Source organism: Colossoma macropomum, unplaced genomic scaffold (genome assembly GCF_904425465.1).
Source record: "Colossoma macropomum unplaced genomic scaffold, Colossoma_macropomum, whole genome shotgun sequence".
NCBI lineage: Eukaryota > Metazoa > Chordata > Actinopteri > Characiformes > Serrasalmidae > Colossoma > Colossoma macropomum.
This window is the reverse complement of record NW_023494808.1, coordinates 8,222,580-8,244,143: the sequence shown is the minus strand read 5'-3', so window position 1 is coordinate 8,244,143 and position 21,564 is coordinate 8,222,580. Positions and strand designations below refer to the sequence as shown.

The window sequence follows — 21,564 nt, the reverse complement described above, 5'->3', positions numbered from 1 at the left end:
CCTAAAAGCCTTCTCTCCCATCGCTGTTCCAGGTGCACTGTGCTAATTGGCCTGTTTACTGAGTAAGTGTCCCCTCCCTTGGCAAACATTGACCGATGGCTCTGTTTGTTGCTGATGTAGGGCCAGATGGCTGGTGTTTTGATTTGGAATACTCACTTTGAATCTCCCAATCAACGTACTTGAATATACACCACCATACTTATGTAACTGGAACTGCTGTTTACATTTACATTTTCCTCAATAAATAAATGACCAAGTCTAATATTTTTGTCTCTTTTGTTGAATTTGGTTCTTTTTACCTACTATTGGGCTTGTTAGAAAATCTGATGAAGTTTTAACTTGAATTTATGCAGAAATTTAGAAACTTAGTATTTTGATATTTAGTCATCTTAATATGGCAACATATTCTAGACTTTTTTCAAATTCAAATTAAACTGTGTATTTGTAATTGCATTTTCCATGGGAGTGTGCATCATTTAATGTGTATTTGCATTTGCATTTCTGTGTATAATGCCTGGGAAATATTAATATGGAAAACTTTTTAACTTTTCATTGTCATTGTTTTAATGGTCTGACTCTGACTCTGAAAATCTGTTAACAACCATTTGTTTGCAATTGCATTTCCTCATCATTGCGCTCCAGCTCGAGCTCCAGCTCTGCCAAAATTAAAATGTATTTGCAACTCTATGTAATGCCATAAGAAAAGAAACTTTTTGGAGTCTATTTGTCAGGGTAAACAACAATCTTCTCTGCACACTTTCTGGTAGAGGTCTGAGTGGGACTGTGTTTTTACTCCCCCTCCTGCCCGCTCTGGCAAGAGATCATGCTGCTCTAGCCCATTCCCACAGAAAACTGGAATCATTTGTCCCGATCCCAACCACAACTGAAATGTTTTGGCCTGCTTCCACCCACACAGTCCCATTAAGGTGAACTGACATCCAATATTAGACATAATCTATTCGAAAATTCATTATTCTCTGCTGAAATAACATGGTAATCATGGTCATTGCCATTTATTCCCAGTAAACACAAACAAAGAATTAAACCACAGGATGGTTATTTTTGGTGTTTTGCAGGACTTGGCAGCTGTGGGCATCAGATTGTAGGCATGTGGTTCATGTGATCGGTTGCTTCGCAACTCTTTAGAATACATACATACATACATGCATACATCATCTAAACCGCTTATCCTTCTGGGTTGCGGTGGGGTGCTGGAGCCTATCCCAGCTGTCATTGGGCGGAAGGCAGGATACACCCTGGACAGGTCACCAGTCCATCACAGGGCACTCTTTAGAATGACTTCATTTATTTTAATTGTTTTACTGTTATATATATATATATATATATATATATATATATATATATATATATATATATATATATATATATGTATTGTTCTGCTTCCACCTGCAATGGACTGCTTACCTCTACTTCCTAGTTCTGGAGGTGTGCACATAAAGCAGGCTTGACAGATTAATACAAAAGGTCTGTAAATGCAGTTTGTAAATGTCATGTTTGGTCACAGCTGCACTAGACTGAGATGGTGGTGACAAAAAAAAAACAAAACAAAACAAAAAAAACAATAATAGAACTGAACAAGCTGGTCTCAAAACTGGTTAACCTACTTCAGTTGATGCATGAAGTTCATCCTCTGCTGGGCTTCCTTTGAACTGATGTGCAAGAAACTTGAATGACCCCATAGCCGTAGCCTCTTATGCTCCTTGGAACCACCGGTAGTTCCAAAACGCACTTTGTCATGTTCTTCATAACTTTTATATTTCATAAGCTACATTCAGAAGGTGGGGGTCGTATAAGAGCTGTAACTGTCTTCTTTCCAGTCAAATAGATGGGTGATGTAATTTTAAACCCTTATCATAAAAGAAGCTGAACTCACAATTTTTTTTTCTACTGAAAGTCGACCCATTTTTCCACAAATCTGGGCTATAAACTATAAACAGATGGCGTCTCTTCAGTGATCTGCTCTGTAACAATTATTTTTATAAAATAATACAAAGAGCGTCTAAGATTTTTGGCTTTCAGCAGTAAATTGTAAGCATTTATTAATATGTGTATGTTCATAAAACTCATTTTCTGTTAATTTGAGGGGAGCTTTTACCAAAAAAAAAATAAATAAATAAATGAAATACAAATTTGCATTTATTTCATGCAGTTACTGAATAATTTGCCTTAAGATGTGGTCATGTAAATTCAGATGGACAAACCAAAATATACCCTGGAGCATAAGAGGTTAAGTGTGCAGGTTGTCACTCAAGGTGCAGGTTGATTTTCAAAATGTCTCAGAACCCAAGCATTTACATATGTAAATATTTTGTGTGAATATTTTAGCTGCTTCTTTTTTTTTTACCCGATTTTCTCCCCAATTTAGTCGTCTCCAATTCCACCCGCTAGTTAGGACTCCCCCAATCACATGATGCTATCAACGCTAGGAGGGTGAAGGCTAACACAGGCTTCCTCCGAGACCTGTGAAACCAGCCACCGCTTCTTTTCGAGCTGCCGCTCACGCAACGTCATTGGACAGCTGAACGCGCTCGGAGGAAAGCGCCAACCGCCAGATCTGTTACGTCAGCTAACAGACGCCTGCGCCGACTAGCATCACGCTGAGTGATGGGGGGAGAAGGAGGGGCCATCCTACCCACCCAGAGTGAGCGAGGCTGATTGTGCTCTCTCAGACTCCCGGCTACGGATGGCTGTAGCATCACCAGGGATCGAACTTGCGATCTCCTGATGACAGGACCAACGCTTAGACGGTTGCGCCACTCGGGAGCCCTAGCTGCTTCTTTTTAACCAATTAAACCACTTCTCACTTCTCTAGGGACAAGGTAGCACTGCAACATGATGCCTGAGAAGAGTAGGTTCTGTAGCTGAACTGACAGCTACTTTGGTTTGCATCATGAGCACAGCTACCCATCACCTGAATTTAGTAAAATATCAAATCACTGAGCGTATAAGAATTTTACAGTGGCAATTACACTACAGTCATCGGTCACATCTGAGATCAGTGGGTGGTTGCAGATGCTTACAGGTGGGTGGCTGAACAGCTGGTCCTCAAATTGATGTGGCGGCCCAACTGTTGAATGACTCATCTGCATTTTGCTCCACTGAATCTACTTAGTGGTTGTAGAGAAGCAATGTCATGTTCTCACATATGGGTTGTCTTCTTGTAAAAACACAACAAAACTTGACTGGCTACCTTAACACACCTATAACCTGTTCCTCTTGCTCAGTTGGAGCTGTGGCATAGACATCGACAGTGCTCTGACAATTTTAAGGTAATTTAGTTTTTGACGTTTTTCACTCAGCTACATTTTTAACACTTAATATTCAGTGTTCATTTTGAACATCTAAAATGAAAATTGTCATTTTGTATGTATTTAACTAAATGACTATGACTTCTTCTCAAGCAGAAGCTGCTTGCAGTGATGGCCACCTCTCTCTTCCCACTCGAACAGGACCTGTCGTGTCCCGTGTGTTTTGAAATCTTTAACGACCCAGTGATTCTGTCCTGCAGTCACAGTTTCTGTAGGACGTGTCTACAGCAGAGCTGGGAGGAGAAAATTGAAAGAGAGTGTCCTGTCTGCAGGTGTCGGTCATCAGAAGATCATCTTCCTACCAACCTGGCTCTGAGGAGCGCCTGCGAGTCTTTCTTGCAGCAGAAGAGAGAGCGAGAGTTAGACCCCCTGAGATGTTCTCTACACTCTGAGAGGCTTCATCTGTTCTGTGAGAAAGATGAGAAGCTGGTTTGTGCAAAGTGTGTGTCTCAGGAGCATCAAAATCACAGTTTCTGCTCCATCACTAAAGCTGCCATCCCACGCAAGGTAGGAAAGACATTTTCCTGTCCTGTAAAAAAACAACAAAGTCTTGCCCAACCTCATGAGAAATTGTGTGCTTTCCTATTTATTCATAGTTGCCTAATTGACCTCTCAATGCTCTACCCAGAAATGTGGTCTTTTGTAGTTACTAGAAGGAGTATGTTATTGTGAACAACATCACAATCTGGTGACAGATCATGGATCATCACGGCCATGATGTTATTCCTGATAACGCAGGACCTCAAGGGTTCTACTGCTTTTATACAACATTTCTGCAAAATAAAGAAAAAAGTAAAGCAAATAAGCCCCAAACATTGAATCAAATGAGCCTCAATATCGGTGATTCCTTCCACCAAAAGTAGTCCCATTTTTCTATACGAAGAGAGTTAAAACCGTCACAACATCAGGTTCTGCTCAGCATTTTCAATAATTGCAGGTTGAACTTGATGGTTTTGTTCCAGTCAGCATGTAAAGCATTTCACAGCTCTTCTCGTTTGCTGAATTGCACTCTTTTCACTTCTGGCTAATTCCAATCTGTTTAGTTGTTCCATTACAGCTGCTGACTGAAACGCTTGCCTAGGATCAATGACAGGTTCAGAATTTGACCAAACAGGCTGCAGGCCAAATATTATCTTATGAAAGTTACCTAATGCGTTCATTTTCTGTTTTATACGTACTACAGTAGAAACTTTGTAGTGGTAAAAAAGTGAGTCGTTAATTGGCTACTGGTGCTCCACGGAATGATACAGTTATTGTGAAGAACAGCACAGCTAGAATACTTCTTAACCAGCTAGACTGTAGCTGTGGTATAATAAATATCATTAATCAGAAACAAATGACTTCAGAATAAATCGGTGTTAGTGTTATTACTCGTGTCCAGTTCCCACACAGTACAAACAACAGCACGTCAAATTTGGGGGTTTGTCTCTAAAACATAAGCATATTGACTTGTAGGTATGACACAGTTACCCCACCACATATCAACAATCTGTTTGGTCATCCAGAATGACCAATGAGAGCAGATCAATCAGGGTGTGCATCAGCTGTTTGATGTGGAAAAAGGCATATAATTTTGCATGATGTTCTCAAACTTTCGGAAACTGCAACCAAAACACCTTTTTGAATTTCTGGTTTTCAGCGTTGTCAAAATTCAGCTTGACTAAATTGAAGATTGCTCATAGTACAACTATTCTTGCCATCTTTAGTTTTCCTTACTTTTTCGAAATGAGCATTTTATTTAACCTTTACAAAGGCCAGGGCCCACCGGCGGCCCTTATTACACACTTCTATAACCTAAGAATACACTATATGGACAAACGTACTGGGACAACTACACATTACACCAACAGGAGCTTTAATGACATCCCATTCTAAATCCATAGGATTTAGTATAGGCTTTGGATTTCTGTCCTTCACTGGAACTAAAGGGACTATCTAGCCCAACCCCTGAAAAACAACCCCATATCATTATCCCTCCTCCACCAAACTTTACAGTTGGCAAAATGCAGTCAGGCAGGTAACGTTCTCCTGGCATTCGCCAGACTCGTCCATCAGACTGCCAGATAGAGAAGCATAATTCATCACTCCACAAAATACATTTTCACTGCTCCAGAGTCCAGTGGTGGCATGCTTTACTCCACACCCCAGCACCCGCCCCTATTTTGGCAACGTGCATTTTAATCTTAGGCTTGTGTGTTGCTGCTCGGCCAAGGAAACCCATTTCGTGAAGGTCCTAAAGCACACTTCATTTGCTGATGTTGCTTCCAGAGGCAATTTGGAACTTGCAAGTGAGATTCAACAGAGGATAGAGTGCACTTCATCACCCGACGGCCCCACTCTGCGTGTGTTTGCGTGGTCTACCACTTTGTGGCTAAGTTGTTGTTGCTCCTAGATGCTTCCACTTACAGTAATAGCACTTAGAGTTGACCGGGGGCAAATCTAGCAGGACAGAAATTTCACAAACTGTCTTGTTTGCTATAACAGTATCATGTTTAAAGTCACTGAGCTCATCAGTATGATACCTTCTACGGCCAGTGTTCGTCAATACAGACTGCAAGGCTATATCTCAAAATTTAGGAGTTGTGTTCCAATTCTTTTGTCTGTATAGTGTAGCTCAGCCCTTTTGTATTGAAGTCCCTGTAGTTACTGAACAAAAAGCCTAAGTATGTAAAAGGCCTGAGATTTTAAGAGGTTAATGGAACAAATTTAGTAACACCAATGTAGTCAATTGGTTTTAAAGTTATTTTATCTGGTAATTTACTGTGTCTTTTTAGGGAAAGCTGAAGACTCATCTAACAAGGTTGGAGACAAAACTTACAATTTTCCAAAAAATTAAAGACATTAGTGAACAGGAAGCTGCACATATTAAGGTGGGTCATCAGTAACGGTCTGCATATGAAACTTGATTTGTTAAAGAAATGAAAATGAAAACTCTTTTTTTGCCCTGCTCCCAGTCTCAGGCCCAAAACACAGAGACACAGATACAGGAGGAGTTTGAGAAGCTTCACCAGTTCCTCAGAGAAGAGGAGGAAGCCACCATAGCTGCACTGAAAGAGGAAGAAGAGGAGAAGAGCCAGAGGATGAAGAAGAAGATCGAAGAGCTAGATAAACAGATAATGGAAATAAGTTCTAGAGTCACAGAATTAAACAACATACTAAAGAATGATGCCTTGATTGTACAGGTATGACATTTTATTATGAACTATTTGGCTAAAAGTATTTGGACACCAGTTTAATTACATAAAATCACAGCCATGAAGTGTCCATAGAGAAACAATCATTCATTAATTCATCATCTATAACTGCTTAATCCAGCTAGGGTCATGGTAGCAGTTAGGAAAGCGGAGAATTTCAGACATCCTTGTCCCCCACAACTTCCTCCAGCTCATTCTGGGGGGCCACAAGTGACTCCCAAGCCAACTCGTAGACATAATCCCTCCAGTGGGTCCTAGGATGACCTCAGGGGTCTTGTCCCAATAGGCAGTGCCTGGTAAACCCCCACTGGGAGGCATCTAGGGGCATCTCAACTGGCTTCTCTCAATGTGGAGGAGTAGCGGCTCTACTCTGAGCTCCTCCCAGACGACCGAGGTCCTCGCCCTATCAAGTAGAGTGTAGCCCGCCACCCTGAGAGAAAAGCTGATTTCTGCTGCTGGTATTTGCGATCTCATTCTTTTGGTCATTACCCAAAGCTTATGACCATAGGTGAGGGTTGAGATGTAGACTGACAGGTAAACAGAGAGCTTTGCCTAATGGCTCAGCTCCCTCTTCACCACTACAGTCCAGTACAGTGACTGCATTACTGCTGCCACCTCTCAAAGCTTGCGGCCGATCACTCTTCCCATCACTTGTGAACAAGACCCCGAGATACTATGACTTCTCCATCTGGGGTGTAAAGAAAAGTAAAATGACTGATCAAATTTCAAATTTGAAATTTCTGTCTTGTTAGAGTCTGTAAGTGTTGTTATTGTGAAATGAAAGTCAGTGCGTTTCATTCTTGAGGCAGTTGCCTAACTAGTCACTGCCTTCAAAGGCACCATTCTCGTTGGGCAGCATTTTAACACAAAAGCAACCTTGGTAGGCATTCAGGCAGGTGGACATTTTTTAGAAGCATTATACATCATAACAACTGTTGTGCTGTACATGTGATATCTGTGAATAAGGAGGGATCCCGAATGTACAGCAGCTTCTTTAAGGAGTCATATCTGCCATTAAATACTTGACTTTGTGCTGCAACATTACAAATAATCATGACTACTAGTTTGTGAATCATCTCAATTCACTCACTGACCTCATCCACATTCAGTATAAAACTGCTTATGATTTTGTCCAAAATGCACCCAGTAAAAAAGGATCACACGTAATAAGCTGAGTTGGATTATATGCATTTTATAAAGCATTTTATGCATTTTCATGTGATTTATTGGCTCCTAGTCTGAAATCTCACTGTCAACATTTACCTAACAGTGGTGTGGCTGTGAAAAGCATAGCAATACCAAACAGAGAGGGAAAAAAAAAAGTTTTTGCTGTGTTTACTTTCAGAACTTACATCATCCAGTTGGTTACACTATTTTTATCTTTCCAGGAAAATGCCAGTCTGTAGCGTTTGCTTCCCACAAAAAGTGAGCTGCCTCCAGCCATTCAGGGCAGTTTTCCTCCATGTGATAGCCCCTCTTCCTCATCTCATTAGTCCCTGAAGACAGAAAAAAAATCTAAATTAGCAGCAGCATCTCAGAATATAGAATCAAATTGATGATTTATTTAACGACAAAATGCGTTGCTAAACAGTGAACAGTGATTTAAACTAGGTTTGTCTCTTGTACTGAAAAGCTGGCACGTTTACACAACTAGCCCACTAGCTAAACTAACTCAAGTTAGCTTCACCTAATGAGTTGCCTAAATTTAACCAAAGGGACCATTTTTAGTCATGTACAAACACAAAAGTGTTAAATATGTTACACAAACAAAGCAGTCAATCCAAGCAGACAATCCATCTGCCAAGTTTTTAAAATGGAAGTGATGGAACTCTTGGCCGTTGAACAGTATTACCATTAGAATTGCCAGTAGAAAAGGATACATATGATCAATTCTTCAAATTTGGTCAAAATAAGGCACATTAGAAGACTGACTTGTCTTCTAGAGAGCTGACTTATGCTGCCTTCCAAATCTCGGGAATATGCAAATGCTGCCTACTTAGACGGCTGCCTTCCAAATGGACCACACATATGTTTTGGGGTAGCACAGCCATTTGGCTCAGGACCAGTGGAAACATGTTCTCTGGTGTGATGCATCATGTTCCACCATCTGGTATTTGGCAAATGCAGGAGAAAAGCACCAGACCGACTGCTGACTGAAAAGTTTGGCAGAGGTGGAATAATGTGCTGGGGCTTTTCTTCATGATTTTAGCTACATGAAGGGAATTCAAAAGGCCAAAGTGACATTCTGGAGATTTGTTTGCTTCCAAATTTGTGGCAATTTTGAAATGAGCACCTATGGATGTGATGTCCACATACTTTTGGCCATGATGTACATATGTGGTTTGTAATAATATGGAAGTAAATCTGTTAAAAATAAATAAATAGAACATACGTTGTTATTTAATTTTACAGGATTTCAAGAAGGCAAGCGAAAGGTAAACACTAACCTGCACAAATGTGCATGTTCATATTTTCTCATACTAATTATGCACAAATTTAGCATGTACCCTTTTTGATATTATAAAAATGAAAGATAGTAAATTATGTTTTTGTGTCTTCAGAGCTCAATACACAGTGCCAGATCCACAACTTGAGTCAGGAGCTCTGATTGATGTGGCCAAACATCTAGGAAATCTGAGTCACAGAGTTTGGAAGGAGATGAAGTACCTCTGTCCTTACTGTGAGTTACAAATGGTTAACGATGCACTATGTAAGATCTAAGATATATTTTTTTGTGGCATTACTGAGTTAGGAGGACAAAACAGGTTAAATAAGGTGTGCTGCTGTGAGTGACCCTGTAAAGACTTAAATAATAATTTAAAAGCTGGAGGTGTCGGGTCAGATTTGGTGGGATTTTTTCGAGCCACATAATACGACTTTATGTATTAAGGTCTCAGGCACAGACTCAGAAAGAAGATCCAACTTGATGTTTAGGCCTCAAATGCAAAGTTAACATTATGCTGATGAAAATATTGTGACAATAGTAGATAAATCACTCACATCCTCAGAAGACATGTCCTTCACCAAGTTTTGCCTGAGTTCTCTTTGAATTCTCTTTCAATCATCAGATTCATCGCTTGGGGAAGGGGTCCAAAGTACAGACCACTTGACTTAATATTCTTCCATGTAGTTATATATTTCCACCAGAAAGGTCAAATAAATAGTATCAATGGGTCAGTAAAAAAGATGCAAAAATATGAAGTCCTTGCTTTGTTTTAAGACACACTGTAAAGCCTAAAGTATTCACTCAAAACTTAGAGTGGACTGGATTTAGCTAGGCTAACTAACAGCTTTTCTCCAAACATCTAGTTATTTTCATCTCAACATCATAGGTATATATTATGTAGGTATTTAGCTAACTCAAATAATACTATACAGAACTTTTATGCGAAATGTGGAATAATTACAATAGTGAATATGCTGAAAACTAAATCAGAACTATTTCAGAATGGTTTTGACTAATTCTACTAATTTTCCAGTCTTGAACTGGTGGACAAAATTGTTGCCTGGGACATAGCGGACTTAATCAATCCACTGTTCGATTGAGGCTCACACAACATTGCAAACCCCATAGAGCTAACAAAGGTTCAAAAATGGACATCTGCCAGCTGCATGCATTATGACCTGCAGTCAGCTTCATAATTTTTGTCGCCCTAAAGATAAGCAAAAATGTCTTTGTGGTTAATATGCTCAAGTTCATTCTGAAAATATTAGAAATTCCTAAGCTTTAAACAATGATTGAAATACATTTAGTGTAAGAAAATGTCTGAAAACCTTGTAGAAACATTACAAACATTTTATCCTGGAAGTTGTATATAATTATATATTTCCACACTAGAGGGCGCCAAATCTGTTCAATATTTTGATTGTAAAAAATACATGTCCTGAATGGTGAAGCATCTGATTAATATAAACATGTGTTGCTTTTTGCAGTTCCAGTGGTCCTGGACCCGAACACTGCAAGCCCCTACCTCAGTATTTCAGCAGATTTTAGCAGTTTTTCAAACTCTGCTGAAAAATATCAACTTCCAGACAACCCAGAGAGGATGAGTGCATATAGAAGTGTCCTAGGTTCTGAAGGGTTCTCCTCAGGAACTCACAGCTGGGCGGTGGAGGTTGGAAATAGTGAGGACTGGATTGTAGGAGTGGCTGAAGAATCTGTCAGCAGGAAGAAAACCTGTGGAGCAGTCCCAGAAAATGGGTTCTGCTGTATATGGAGGGATGGTAATAATATTAGAGCTGGACTCTCCGTAAGTACATCTGAAACTCTAATGACAAAGCCAACCATTAAGAGAATCTGTGTAACACTTAAGTGTCAGGAAGGTCTAGTGACCTTTTCCAACCCAGATAATGACACAACTTTGCATACCTTTGCACACAAATTCACTAAGAAGGTGTATCCATACTTTAACAATGGCAGCATGAACTCCTTAAAAGTTCTATCACAAAGTAACAATGACAACAAAAGCCTAACACAAAATACAAGTTATTCATTTATCAGTAGATACTTCTTTGGAACTTCGACATAAGATAAGGTACTTACAGAAGTAAAGAGAGAGTCAAAGGACAATAAGTGAAAAAAAAAACTGGAGTTTCCAAAACTGGAGTTCAAAAATTGATTGAAAAATACAGTAAAATTATGACTTAACAACCATGCAAGACCTGGTAGACAACTGAAAATGTACGCCTCCGATAAACATCACTTTAAAACTTTCATCTTCAAGAGAAAATCAATATTTACTCTTGCCCCAGATCTGAAAGCATCCACAGGTGTTTCTGTCCATCCTTCCACTGTGAGAAGACGACTCAGTGCTATGGGTCTGAAAGGATGTGTAGCTGATCAAGAAGCCTCACTGAGAAAAGGAGACGGACACATCAAACAAAGAAGCTGAACAATGGACTGACCACCCCAGAGTCCAGACCTCAACATCACTGAATGTGTTTAGATTACTCGGATTGTGAGAAGCAGAAAAGAACCAACCTCTAAGACTGAACTTTGGAGGTGTGGAAAAATATCCCTCGTATTTAATTGTTCAGGCTTCAGTGTAATTTTCTGATAAATATGTTTTCCTGATGCTGAAAATGTATAAATTGTTCTTAATGGCTGTTTTGAATGGAAACGACATCAATGAAGGTGGGTCTCTTACTTTTGCATTGTGATCTATATACATATTAAGACAAAAGGGATTCTTCAGCAGATTTTACCAATTAAGAAGAAGAAAATATGCAAGCATAAAAGACTAAACATATCTTTTTCTTTTTACCTTCAATGTCTACTAATATTATCATAGTATTATACATGTTACATATTATACATGCATGATCACTGTTTATACAGCTAGTGTTTGATATTGGTATTGTATTAGTGCTACATTTGAAGAACTGGGCATGACTGTAGGAAATGATGAAAAAGATGTTTGAAAGCAGTTACATTGTTTTGGTTTAAGAATTATACACAGGCATGTTAATACTCATTTCTTTTCATATGTATGTTTAAAAAGATTAAGATACAGATATTATGATGTATGCTTTCAAAATATAGGAAAAGATGTTCATCATTTTTAACATTTGGTAATATAATAAAATTCAATTTCAGCATTAACATAGATGTGTTTTTTTTCCTGGACTGAAGGCCAAGCTCTAATAGTCATGGTTCACCACTAGAAAAAAACGCACTGGGCCTCATTCACCAGTGTCTTGAGAAAGGGCCTTATAAAAAGCCTCCGTCAGATTCATGACGTGTTCTTAAACCGTAGAACTGTTCTCACCTTTGTGCTCTTGAGTGTGTGTAGATTCTGTTCTTACCTAAGAATAAATCCCAGATAGGAAAACACTGGTGGATGTCAGCATCTTCGTGAGGACTGCATAAGTGGGTTTTAAGAAGAAATTTCGTCTTAAGAACGGTTGGTGAATGAGGTCCATTGTTACCTAGGTGAACCAAATCCTAACAAGAGTTGAAATATGCTGTTATTAATTTACAAATCTACTATTTTTCAATGAAAGTTACTTATCAGTCACCCAGAAAAAGCATTTTCTACCTTTTCACACCTCAGCATAAGAGGTCCATGTTAAATTTAAGGAATTTACAACTTTATTTGCTGAAAATGAAGCCTGTCAGAGACCCCAGTGAGAATATCATTGTTGTTGGAAGAAAACCTTGTTTTTCAGTTTTCACATAATTTGAAAATGCCTCTTACCTTTACATTTTTTGTAAATTTTTATGAAGAATAGACTAAAAGAAATGAACCAAAGTTACTTGGAAAAAAGTCTGGTTCCATTGACTTACATTAAGAGTTAAGTATGTTTTTTCCTTCTCCTGTAAAGTTACCATTTTGGAGATACGAGGTTTTCCTCCGACAACAGCGATATACTGATTAGTGTTATCCTGATCCTGTTACTTTGCTGCCATGTGATTACGGACGTGCATCCAATGCGTACGAGTACACAAATTTGATTATTCGCAGGTTATGTTTACTCTAATGAGGTTAATAAAATTACATCTTTCTTTGTTTTCAAAGCAGACGGAAAAAGTACTGTGGGGTTTTTGTCAGTGACCATGTTAGCCAGCTTTTTTTCTTCATAACTAGTAGAAGATTTTGGATTGTGGTGGCAAAGAAAAAGGGGAATCGTAGAAATAGAGGAGCAATAGTTCACTAATATCACTGTCCGCTGTTTACACAACTTACCCACTCGTTATTTACCAATAATTCCAGTCAAGCCTGGTGTAGTACCTTTTCAATATTCCCATACAAGACCAGAGAACCGAGCGTGCAGTCCACCCCTACAGCAGAAAGCTGGTCCCTATCAGATGTTCCAGTTTCTCATGTAGTCATGCTGTATTTCCCACACAGCATATTGAATGGCCAATGGAGTTGCACTGTAAGGTAACATTTGCACATATAATTACACCATTTGACATTTTGCACTCTTTTCCAATGGCTGTGATACTGCGTGTTAATTGCACACTTGAGTGTATATATAATGGCAATAAACTTGAGTTGAGCATTAATATTGAGATCTGAATGCAGCTGGTGCCCCCTTGTGGAGATCAGCAGCATCTGCAGTCTGCTGACTGAACTCCATTCAGTCTTGTAGAATGTAGCTATGTATTATGGTAGAGTGGTAAAAGAATATAGATATAATAATAGTATAAAAGTACAAATGTAAAATATGGATGTATAAAGTATAAATGTAATACACATATATACAGAGTGAGTGGAGAGCAAATGTAAGTAGTACGTACAGTCAGAGCAGCATATGTAAAATGATAAGTATTCAGAGAAAAAACATGTACAGTAACTGTACAAATATGAATAGCGCAATAGCACTAGGACAAACGTATAATAATGCAAAGATGTGGTAAAAGTGATGGTGTGGAGTTCAGCAGAGTCACAGCCTCAGGGAAGAAGCTCTTCCTGAGCCTGCTCATTCGGGAGCGGAGGCTTCTGTAATGACTGCCAGAAAGGAGGAGGGTAAAAGTCCATGGTTAGGATGAGAAACGTCCTTGATGATGTTCTTCACCCTGCCCAGGCAGCGCTTATGGAAAATGTTCTGAAGGGCTTTCTCCAGGGCTGCGGTGCTCCCGGCCACCAGAGGGAGACGACGCACATCTCCCAGGTCCAATCAAGCCCAACGTGCTACACCTGGGCAGAGGGCTTTATAACTGCAGAGAAGGAGTCTTTGTCTCATCGTGAGCCAACAGAAAGGTAAAGTCATTTGTCTTTTTTCACTTACTTAATTTTCTCTCAACTTCTAAGAAAGCCAGTTTTCCCCTGGCGTCCTTTGTTCTTTTCCCGCCTGACACCACAGCTGTGGTGGTGTAGCGGAAGAGGGCTTGCGCAGCACCAACAGGGCCCATTCGATCCCCGGACTTTTTTTAGTTTTACACAACTTTACCAGCCTTTTGTTGCCCCTGTCCCAACTTTTTTGGAACATGTTGTTGCCATCAAATTCAAAATGGGCAAATATTTTTCAAAAAAACAATAAAATTTCTCAGTTTCAACATTTGACATGTTGTCTTTGTACTACTTCAATTAAATGTAGGGCTTAAATGATTTGCACATCATTGCATTTTGTTTTTATTTACATTTTGCACAGCGTCCCAACTTTTTTGGAAATGGGGTTGTACTTTCATGAGCCTCATTTTCAGAGGGAACGTTTCTGTATGGTCATTTTAAGTGAGCTTAGGTGAATTTCGCTTGCACCACCGCCGGTAGGAAGCTTTATCGTCTGTTCTTGTAAGACAGAAGAGAGATTCACCTCATTGTAACCCTTTTAACTGTATCAATAGTCAATGACCAGGTCACATTGAAGAATGTATTCTCGTCTTGAAGCACTTCTTGTGCCAGGACAGACGTTGCTTACGAAATGGAAAAATAAGTTGAAGACCATGCTCTTGGCTCTAAACTAAAACTTTGATTGGCTTCAGTTTGTTAAAATGTAATTAATTGTATCCATTTTTGTTTTTGGCAGATACTGAAAACAGAGCACTTTATTACTGATGGAGCAAAGAGAAAGGCTTGTTTGATGACTTGAGGACAAAGTCTATCATGTTAGAGTCACACCAAGATGCAGAGTGCTGCTGAAACAGGGGAAAAGGTGAGTTGTTCCTCACCAGATCCCAACTTGTGATGAACATAAGGGATTGTGAGGAACAACCCAGTGTGGGGCACAGTTTAACAGGACTTTTTATATTGTTAAACAAGGTCAAGCAGTGTGAGCTTCTGGCCACATTACCACATTTCCCACCAAAATTCTGAGCGATTTGTCAGCATTTTACAGAGATCTATGCCAAAGACTGTTTTCAGGGCATGTAAGTAATTTTTTTTCAACTTTTCCAGTTACTGAGCTGTTTGTAAATCACAAAATCCAATCTTATATCACTTTAATCACCATCTTGTTGCTGACAACATTGCACCGTTTTGAAGCAGCTGACAAGCTTAGAGCAAGTGCTAGTTAGGCTTAAGTACAGCCTCCACACTGCGGGGTTAGTTTTTACACAGCGTTACAGCTCAGACACCTTTAGTAAACAAAGACAAATACAGTAATTTATCTTTTTGTTCTGTATGTTTACACAGGTTTTAAAATAAAACAGAAAAAATGTGAAAAAAAAGATTTTCTTCTACTTTATTAGTATCTTTCAGATGTTAGTATTTTGGTTTTAAATAAGTATATTAATGAAATGCACATTGTCATTGTTTTATTCAGAAACAATGTTCCATATTTTATGTGTTATGTTTTTTATTTGCTGTTCTTCACTAGACAAAAATAAATCTGTCATTGTTTGACACACAGTCTCATGTCAGTGTTTATATATAATTTCATGTGTGTGTATGTATATCTATCCATTGAACTGTCTATCTCATAGATAATATATAATACAGTTTGGTTGGGAAATATATTTGTCTCTTGTAGCATAGAATTATATTGAATAAACTTTCTTTGCACCATTTTATCAGACTTTTCTAGCAGGTGTTGAACTGACCCTCTGTCTGTTACAGTGAACCCACCCATGGGCTAAACTGTAACACTGCACCTCCCCTCATTTTGGGTGGAATTGTACAGGAATGGTAGGAGCTAGAAACAAAGTTCAAGTGTTCATCTGCAGCAGAGATGTTTATGTTTCCCGGATTTGTTTTGAATTCTAAAATGCTGTCGTCACCTTATATGGATGGTGTAACAGTGTATATGGGCTTTATGTTTGTTCTGCCTGGAAATGAAGTCAGATATCTTGAATTTGTTGAGTTTAATGTTAAATTAAACGACTTAACTTTTGTATGTGTGCTCTCTGTTGGGTCATGAATCAGTGAAGCCGTGGTAGGAATTTAACACTTTTAATAACACTGGAAATGTTTAATACCCAGAACTTCATGTAGCCTTTTTCTGCAGCGCCCCCTAGTGGCTATTCCACCATCAGGACGGAAGTCAGCTGTTTTTTTTTTTTTCTTTTAATACAGTCAAATAAAATATTTTCCCTCATTAATTAATCAGTAATCAGATTAACGAGGGCACTGTTGCTTCTCTGTGTGTGAAATGTTGAGCTCCTAGTGAGCAACAACGGGGTGAAAGGAGAGGGGGTGAGGACCCCCTGCTGTGAAAGCAACTCACACCTCTCTACAAAGATGGCCATGCTGAGGTAAAACAGACAGCATGATTACAGCCTTTTTTGAATGTTGACTTGTTTGCTCACCTATGAAGATGAAAATCCAGTTCCATAAATACACACTTCCATCAAAATACATTTAGCAAATCACACTTTCTTTCTTCTGTGAACTTTTCACATGAGTTCTAATTCTGGGTCGAAATATAACCCTTCGATCTGGAGAGTACATTCCTTTTGATCTCTATCATACAGTGATGGCCTGTCTTGGTATGATATCTTGGTTTCAGATACATTTACAGTAGTCAAGTTCATGCCTTTAAACTTGACTGCTTACTTTTTTCCCCTCAAAAACACTTCCTTCAACTTCGTACTCTTGCTCAGTAGCGGATGTCCACACAGACATGAAGAGGTCATGTTAAAGGTTTGACAGGTAATTTGACGTTTTCATGTTACTTCTGTCCTGTTTTTCTATTTAAACTCAATCTTTCACTGCAGAATTCTGGATTTTACTATTATGTAACTAATAAATATCAACCTTTCTTCTTTTTATCCTTAGTTTCAGTGGACAATATCAGTTGGCCAAAGCTAATGTAGGGATGACATCCTCTTACTCCCTTCTTGAAGATGACCTCTCATGTCCCATATGTTTTCAGATCTTTAAAGATCCAGTGATTCTGTCCTGCAGTCACAGTTTCTGTAGGACGTGTCTAAAGCGGTGCTGGACAGAGAATTTGGCAAGAGAATGTCCTGTTTGTGTTGGCTGCAAGCTACACATTAAACATTCAAAGGTAAAAATCTGCTACACACAGTTTCTTCTCCTTATTTTTTCAGCTGGCTTCTAGTGAAGGCCACCTGACTAGTGCCCCCCAGCTAATCAGAGTTTGAGACCCCTGATCTCAAACTGTTAGTAGTCATGTAAGTGTATTGTAACCCAAGGGCTACTACTTATTAGAAGGGGCAAACCTCTTTTAGGAAGGCAGACAGTCTCCAATTTGTAGAAGGAGAACTCTGTTGCTTTATTTGACATAACAAAAATAGCTACAACATATGGTGAGAGAATTATATTCGATTGTATATAAACATGCAGTTTATGAGTTACAATTGCAATTAAAATGATTCAACCCCCATTACAAATTAGGTTTATTAGCCAATTTTACAAACTTTCAGCTACTTGTAATAAACCAGTCAAAGAAGAACAATTTAAAAAAGCTCAGCACAACTAATAGTTTCCAATGGGCTTAAAGCATTTTGATTGCAGCTGTACAATAAAGTGGCCATACAGATAAACACCCCTAATCACGTGAGACTCCTTGACTTTATGTACACTTTATTGTGTTGTGGATTTGATTTTGGATTTTTATCCATCAATCTACACTTAACCACTCATAATGACAAAGTGAAAACATGTTTTTAGAGTTTTTCAAAAATCTCCTGCTCACAAAGAATTCAGACTCTTTGCTTGTGGCGCAACAAATTGTGGTCAGGTTCATCCTGCTTGCTTTAATAATCCTTAAGGTGTGTCTAGAACTCAACTGGACTTCAGCTGTTGCAATTTGAATTGATTGGACATAGTTTGGAAAGGCACACATCTGGGTCTATTAGACTCCACAATTTACATTGCATTTTCAAAAACCATGCCATGAAGTCCAAGAAACTGTCTGAGGATCTCCTCGATCAAACTGTGGCAAGGCATAGATCAAGGCAAGGATATAAAACAATACCTAGGGCTTTGAATGTTCCCCATAAGCATCCAGGCAGGGAGGCAGGAAAGAACCCAATGGTCACTCTAAAAGATCTTCAAAAGCTCTGTGCAAAAATGGGAAAACCTGTTGGACAGGTTCAACCATCTCTGCAACACTCCACGAATCAGGCCTTTATGGCAGAGTGGCTGTTGAGGAGTTTGCTCAATGGCAAGTAAAGAACTCTGGCAGCATGAAGTAAAATATTATCTGGTCTGATGAGATCTAAATTCTTTTTGAGCAATACAGCAAGCACTATACCTGGTGAAAAACAGGCACTACACATCACCTGGCTAACACCATCCCATGGTGAAACATGGTGGTGGCAGCATCGTGCCAAGAATTGAAGTACAGAAGAATGCAGCCAAATACAGGGACATCCTTAAAGCAGACCTCCTCCAGAGCAAACACAAACTCAGACTGGGATGACAGTTTAGATATTTCAACATGACAATTATGCCTGGCTACAGTATGCATTATCCAAATGAATTAAGCTCATTGACCACTTGTGTAAGAATGCCATGTTGAAACACTTGCAGTATCTTATAGCAATGTAACAAATTTTCATTAACTGCAGTTTTATGTTAATGAACCTTGTTATTAGGAAAAACTTCAAACTAATCTAAGAAGCTTGGAGAAGAAACTTCAAGTTTTCAAAAAAAATTAAAGATGTCAGTGACAAGGAAGCTACACATATAACGGTAGGTCATCAACAGCAGTAATGTGTATGTGATGTTTGTGTTTGTGTGTGTGTATGTGTATATATATGTATAGTCTATATATATAGTCTATATATATATATATATATATATATATATATATATATGACCTCTGTGTGTATATATTTTTTATTCTCTCTTAGTCTCAGGCTATGTAAACAGAAAGGCAGATAAAGGAGGAGTTTGAGAAGCTTCATCAGTTCCTCAGAAAAGAGGAGGCGGCCAGGATTGTGGCACTGAAAAAGGAAGAAGAGGAGAAGAGCCAGAGAATGAAGAAGAAGATTAAAGAACTGGGTAATCAGATACAGGATATAAGTGCTAGGATCGGAGAATTAGAGGAGAAGCTGAAGGATGATGCACTGGTTCTGCAGGTAAGACATTTTGTAACATCATTTGTAGGAATATTGAACATCATGAAATAATCTATGAATTAAGTACATCATTTTGTTTCATTTACAGGATTTTCAGAAAACATGTGAAAGGTAAACATTTATCTATAAAAGCAAAATGTTGCATTTGGCCATTTTTGATGTAATAAAAGTAGGGCTAGTAATGTGCATATGTGTGTTTTCAGAGCTCAGTACACACGGGCAGATCCAGAACTGGACTCAGGAGCTCTGATTGATGTAGCCAAACACCTGGGGAATCTGAGGTATAGAGTGTGGGAGAAGATGAAGGATCTCACGCCTTATTGTGAGTAACAAATAGCTGTGTAAAGTTTTCTGGTGTTCTGAAAATACCAGTTAACGGAGCTGAATTTATGAAGTTATTTTCAATGTCAAAATAAACCGAGTATCTTGATTTTTTAAAATTATATATATATATATATATATATATATATATATATATATATATATATATGTATATATAAATATAAATATATAAAACTCTTGTCGGAAGAAAACCTGGAACCTTGAAAATACCCGTTGCCCTTTACATTGTGTTTAAATTCCATGAAGAATGGACCAAAAGAAACAACCTAAAATGGAACTAATTTTAGGTTGTTTCTTTTGGTCCATTCTTCATGAAATTTAAACACAATGTAAAGGGCAACAGGTATTTTCAAATTATTTCAAAAACTGAAAAATGGACAAAAATGGAGATACAAGGTTTCGTTCCAACAACAGCAATATATCTAAATTTGCCAGTAACATTGGAAATTACTCTAAGAGGTTTATATTTCAAAGACAAGAGACATGAAAAGCACATCCTTCAAAAAAGTACCCTCTTGATGTAATATATAAGCCAATTGTTCTACATCTCAGATTGGTAACAAGTCCAAAATTTCAGTGCAGTTCTATAATTCTGTGAGCAGTAAAATTCAATATAATGTAACTTAGAATCTCATAGGATTTTGAAACGTTAAAAATGAATGACTAAATCTATTTGTAGCACAGTTTTGAAACTTTGCATGGCTAAATCAATTAAATACATGTTTTTCTTGGATTTTCTGACTGGCTTTCCAGGACCTAGCTGAGCTGGGTGTGGAACAACCCTACGGAGATCTAACTCTTTACACCAAAATATGTTCTGATTACAAATGCATGTTATGATTGCACTTCTCTCTGTTCCTCTGCAGTTCCAGTGGTTTTGGACCCAAATACGGCAAACTCCTCCCTCATTCTGTCTGAAGATCTGAGCAGTCTCTCATGTTCTTCTACAAATTCTCTACTTCCAGAGAACCCAGAGAGGATAAGTGCATATAGTGGGGTTCTGGGCTCTGAAGGGTTCTCCTCAGGAACTCACAGCTGGGAGGTGGATGTTGAAGAGAATGAGATGTGGATCGTAGGAGTGGCTTAAGAGTCAGCCAACAGAAAAGAATCTCACAGAGCGGTCCCAGAGAATGGGTTTTGCTGCATATGGAGGAATACTGATGTGATTATAGCTGGAACTTCCAAAACTTCCATTAAGACTCTCTTGACAAAACCAACCATCAAGAGAATCCGTGTGACGCTTACCTGGGAGAGCGGTCAGGTGACTTTTTCCAACTCTGACAACAACACAAACTTGTATACCTTTGCACACACATTCACTAAGAAGATGTACCCATACTTTTACAGTGACAGCAAAAGCTCCCTGAAAGTTCTACCTGCCCACATCTCAGTCAAGCAGGAGTGGTATGGGCTAAAGAATCAGGCTAATTAAAGACATCATCAGGGTGGGGAGGGTTACTTTAACTTTTTTGAAAAGATTAGTAATTACCAACAAAAATAATCTCTAACCTAATCAAAAGGATTACTAGTAACACAATCTGATTACTTTCTGTTACTTTTCGATTACTGTCCTGTTTTATGAAGCATCATGATTTTATAGCCAATGTGTGAAACACCCCCTGGTATTCGGGGGTCTGATGTTTGCTGGCTACTCCAGCTTTGGGGGCTGCTAACTCATTTGCCACAGTGGCACTGCTGCTAGCTTCAATGGCAACAAAGTATATGGTTTCACAATTTTTTTGGAAACACTCTTTCTTTGGGTAAAGTG

At 38.7% G+C, this 21,564-nt stretch overlaps 1 protein-coding gene and 1 pseudogene across 2 annotated transcripts; both read left to right on the top strand.

The window, feature by feature from the left end:
• The first annotated feature begins 3,241 nt into the window (after positions 1-3,241).
• LOC118797803 (zinc-binding protein A33-like) lies at positions 3,242-11,130 on the top strand. 2 transcript variants are annotated; one of them, XM_036557072.1, is made up of 7 exons: positions 3,242-3,290; positions 3,422-3,836; positions 6,104-6,199; positions 6,284-6,511; positions 8,936-8,958; positions 9,085-9,203; positions 10,457-11,130. In XM_036557072.1, exons 2-7 carry the CDS (start codon positions 3,441-3,443, stop codon positions 11,050-11,052), a joined length of 1,458 nt encoding a protein of 485 aa, XP_036412965.1. In that variant the 5' UTR covers positions 3,242-3,290; positions 3,422-3,440; the 3' UTR covers positions 11,053-11,130. The 2 variants fall into 2 exon arrangements, with proteins under 2 accessions (XP_036412965.1, XP_036412966.1); XM_036557073.1 differs by having other exon boundaries at positions 3,251-3,290; positions 3,426-3,836.
• Positions 11,131-14,014: 2,884 nt separating this feature from the next.
• Positions 14,015-21,228, top strand: LOC118797953 (annotated as a pseudogene).
• The last annotated feature ends 336 nt before the right edge of the window (positions 21,229-21,564 follow it).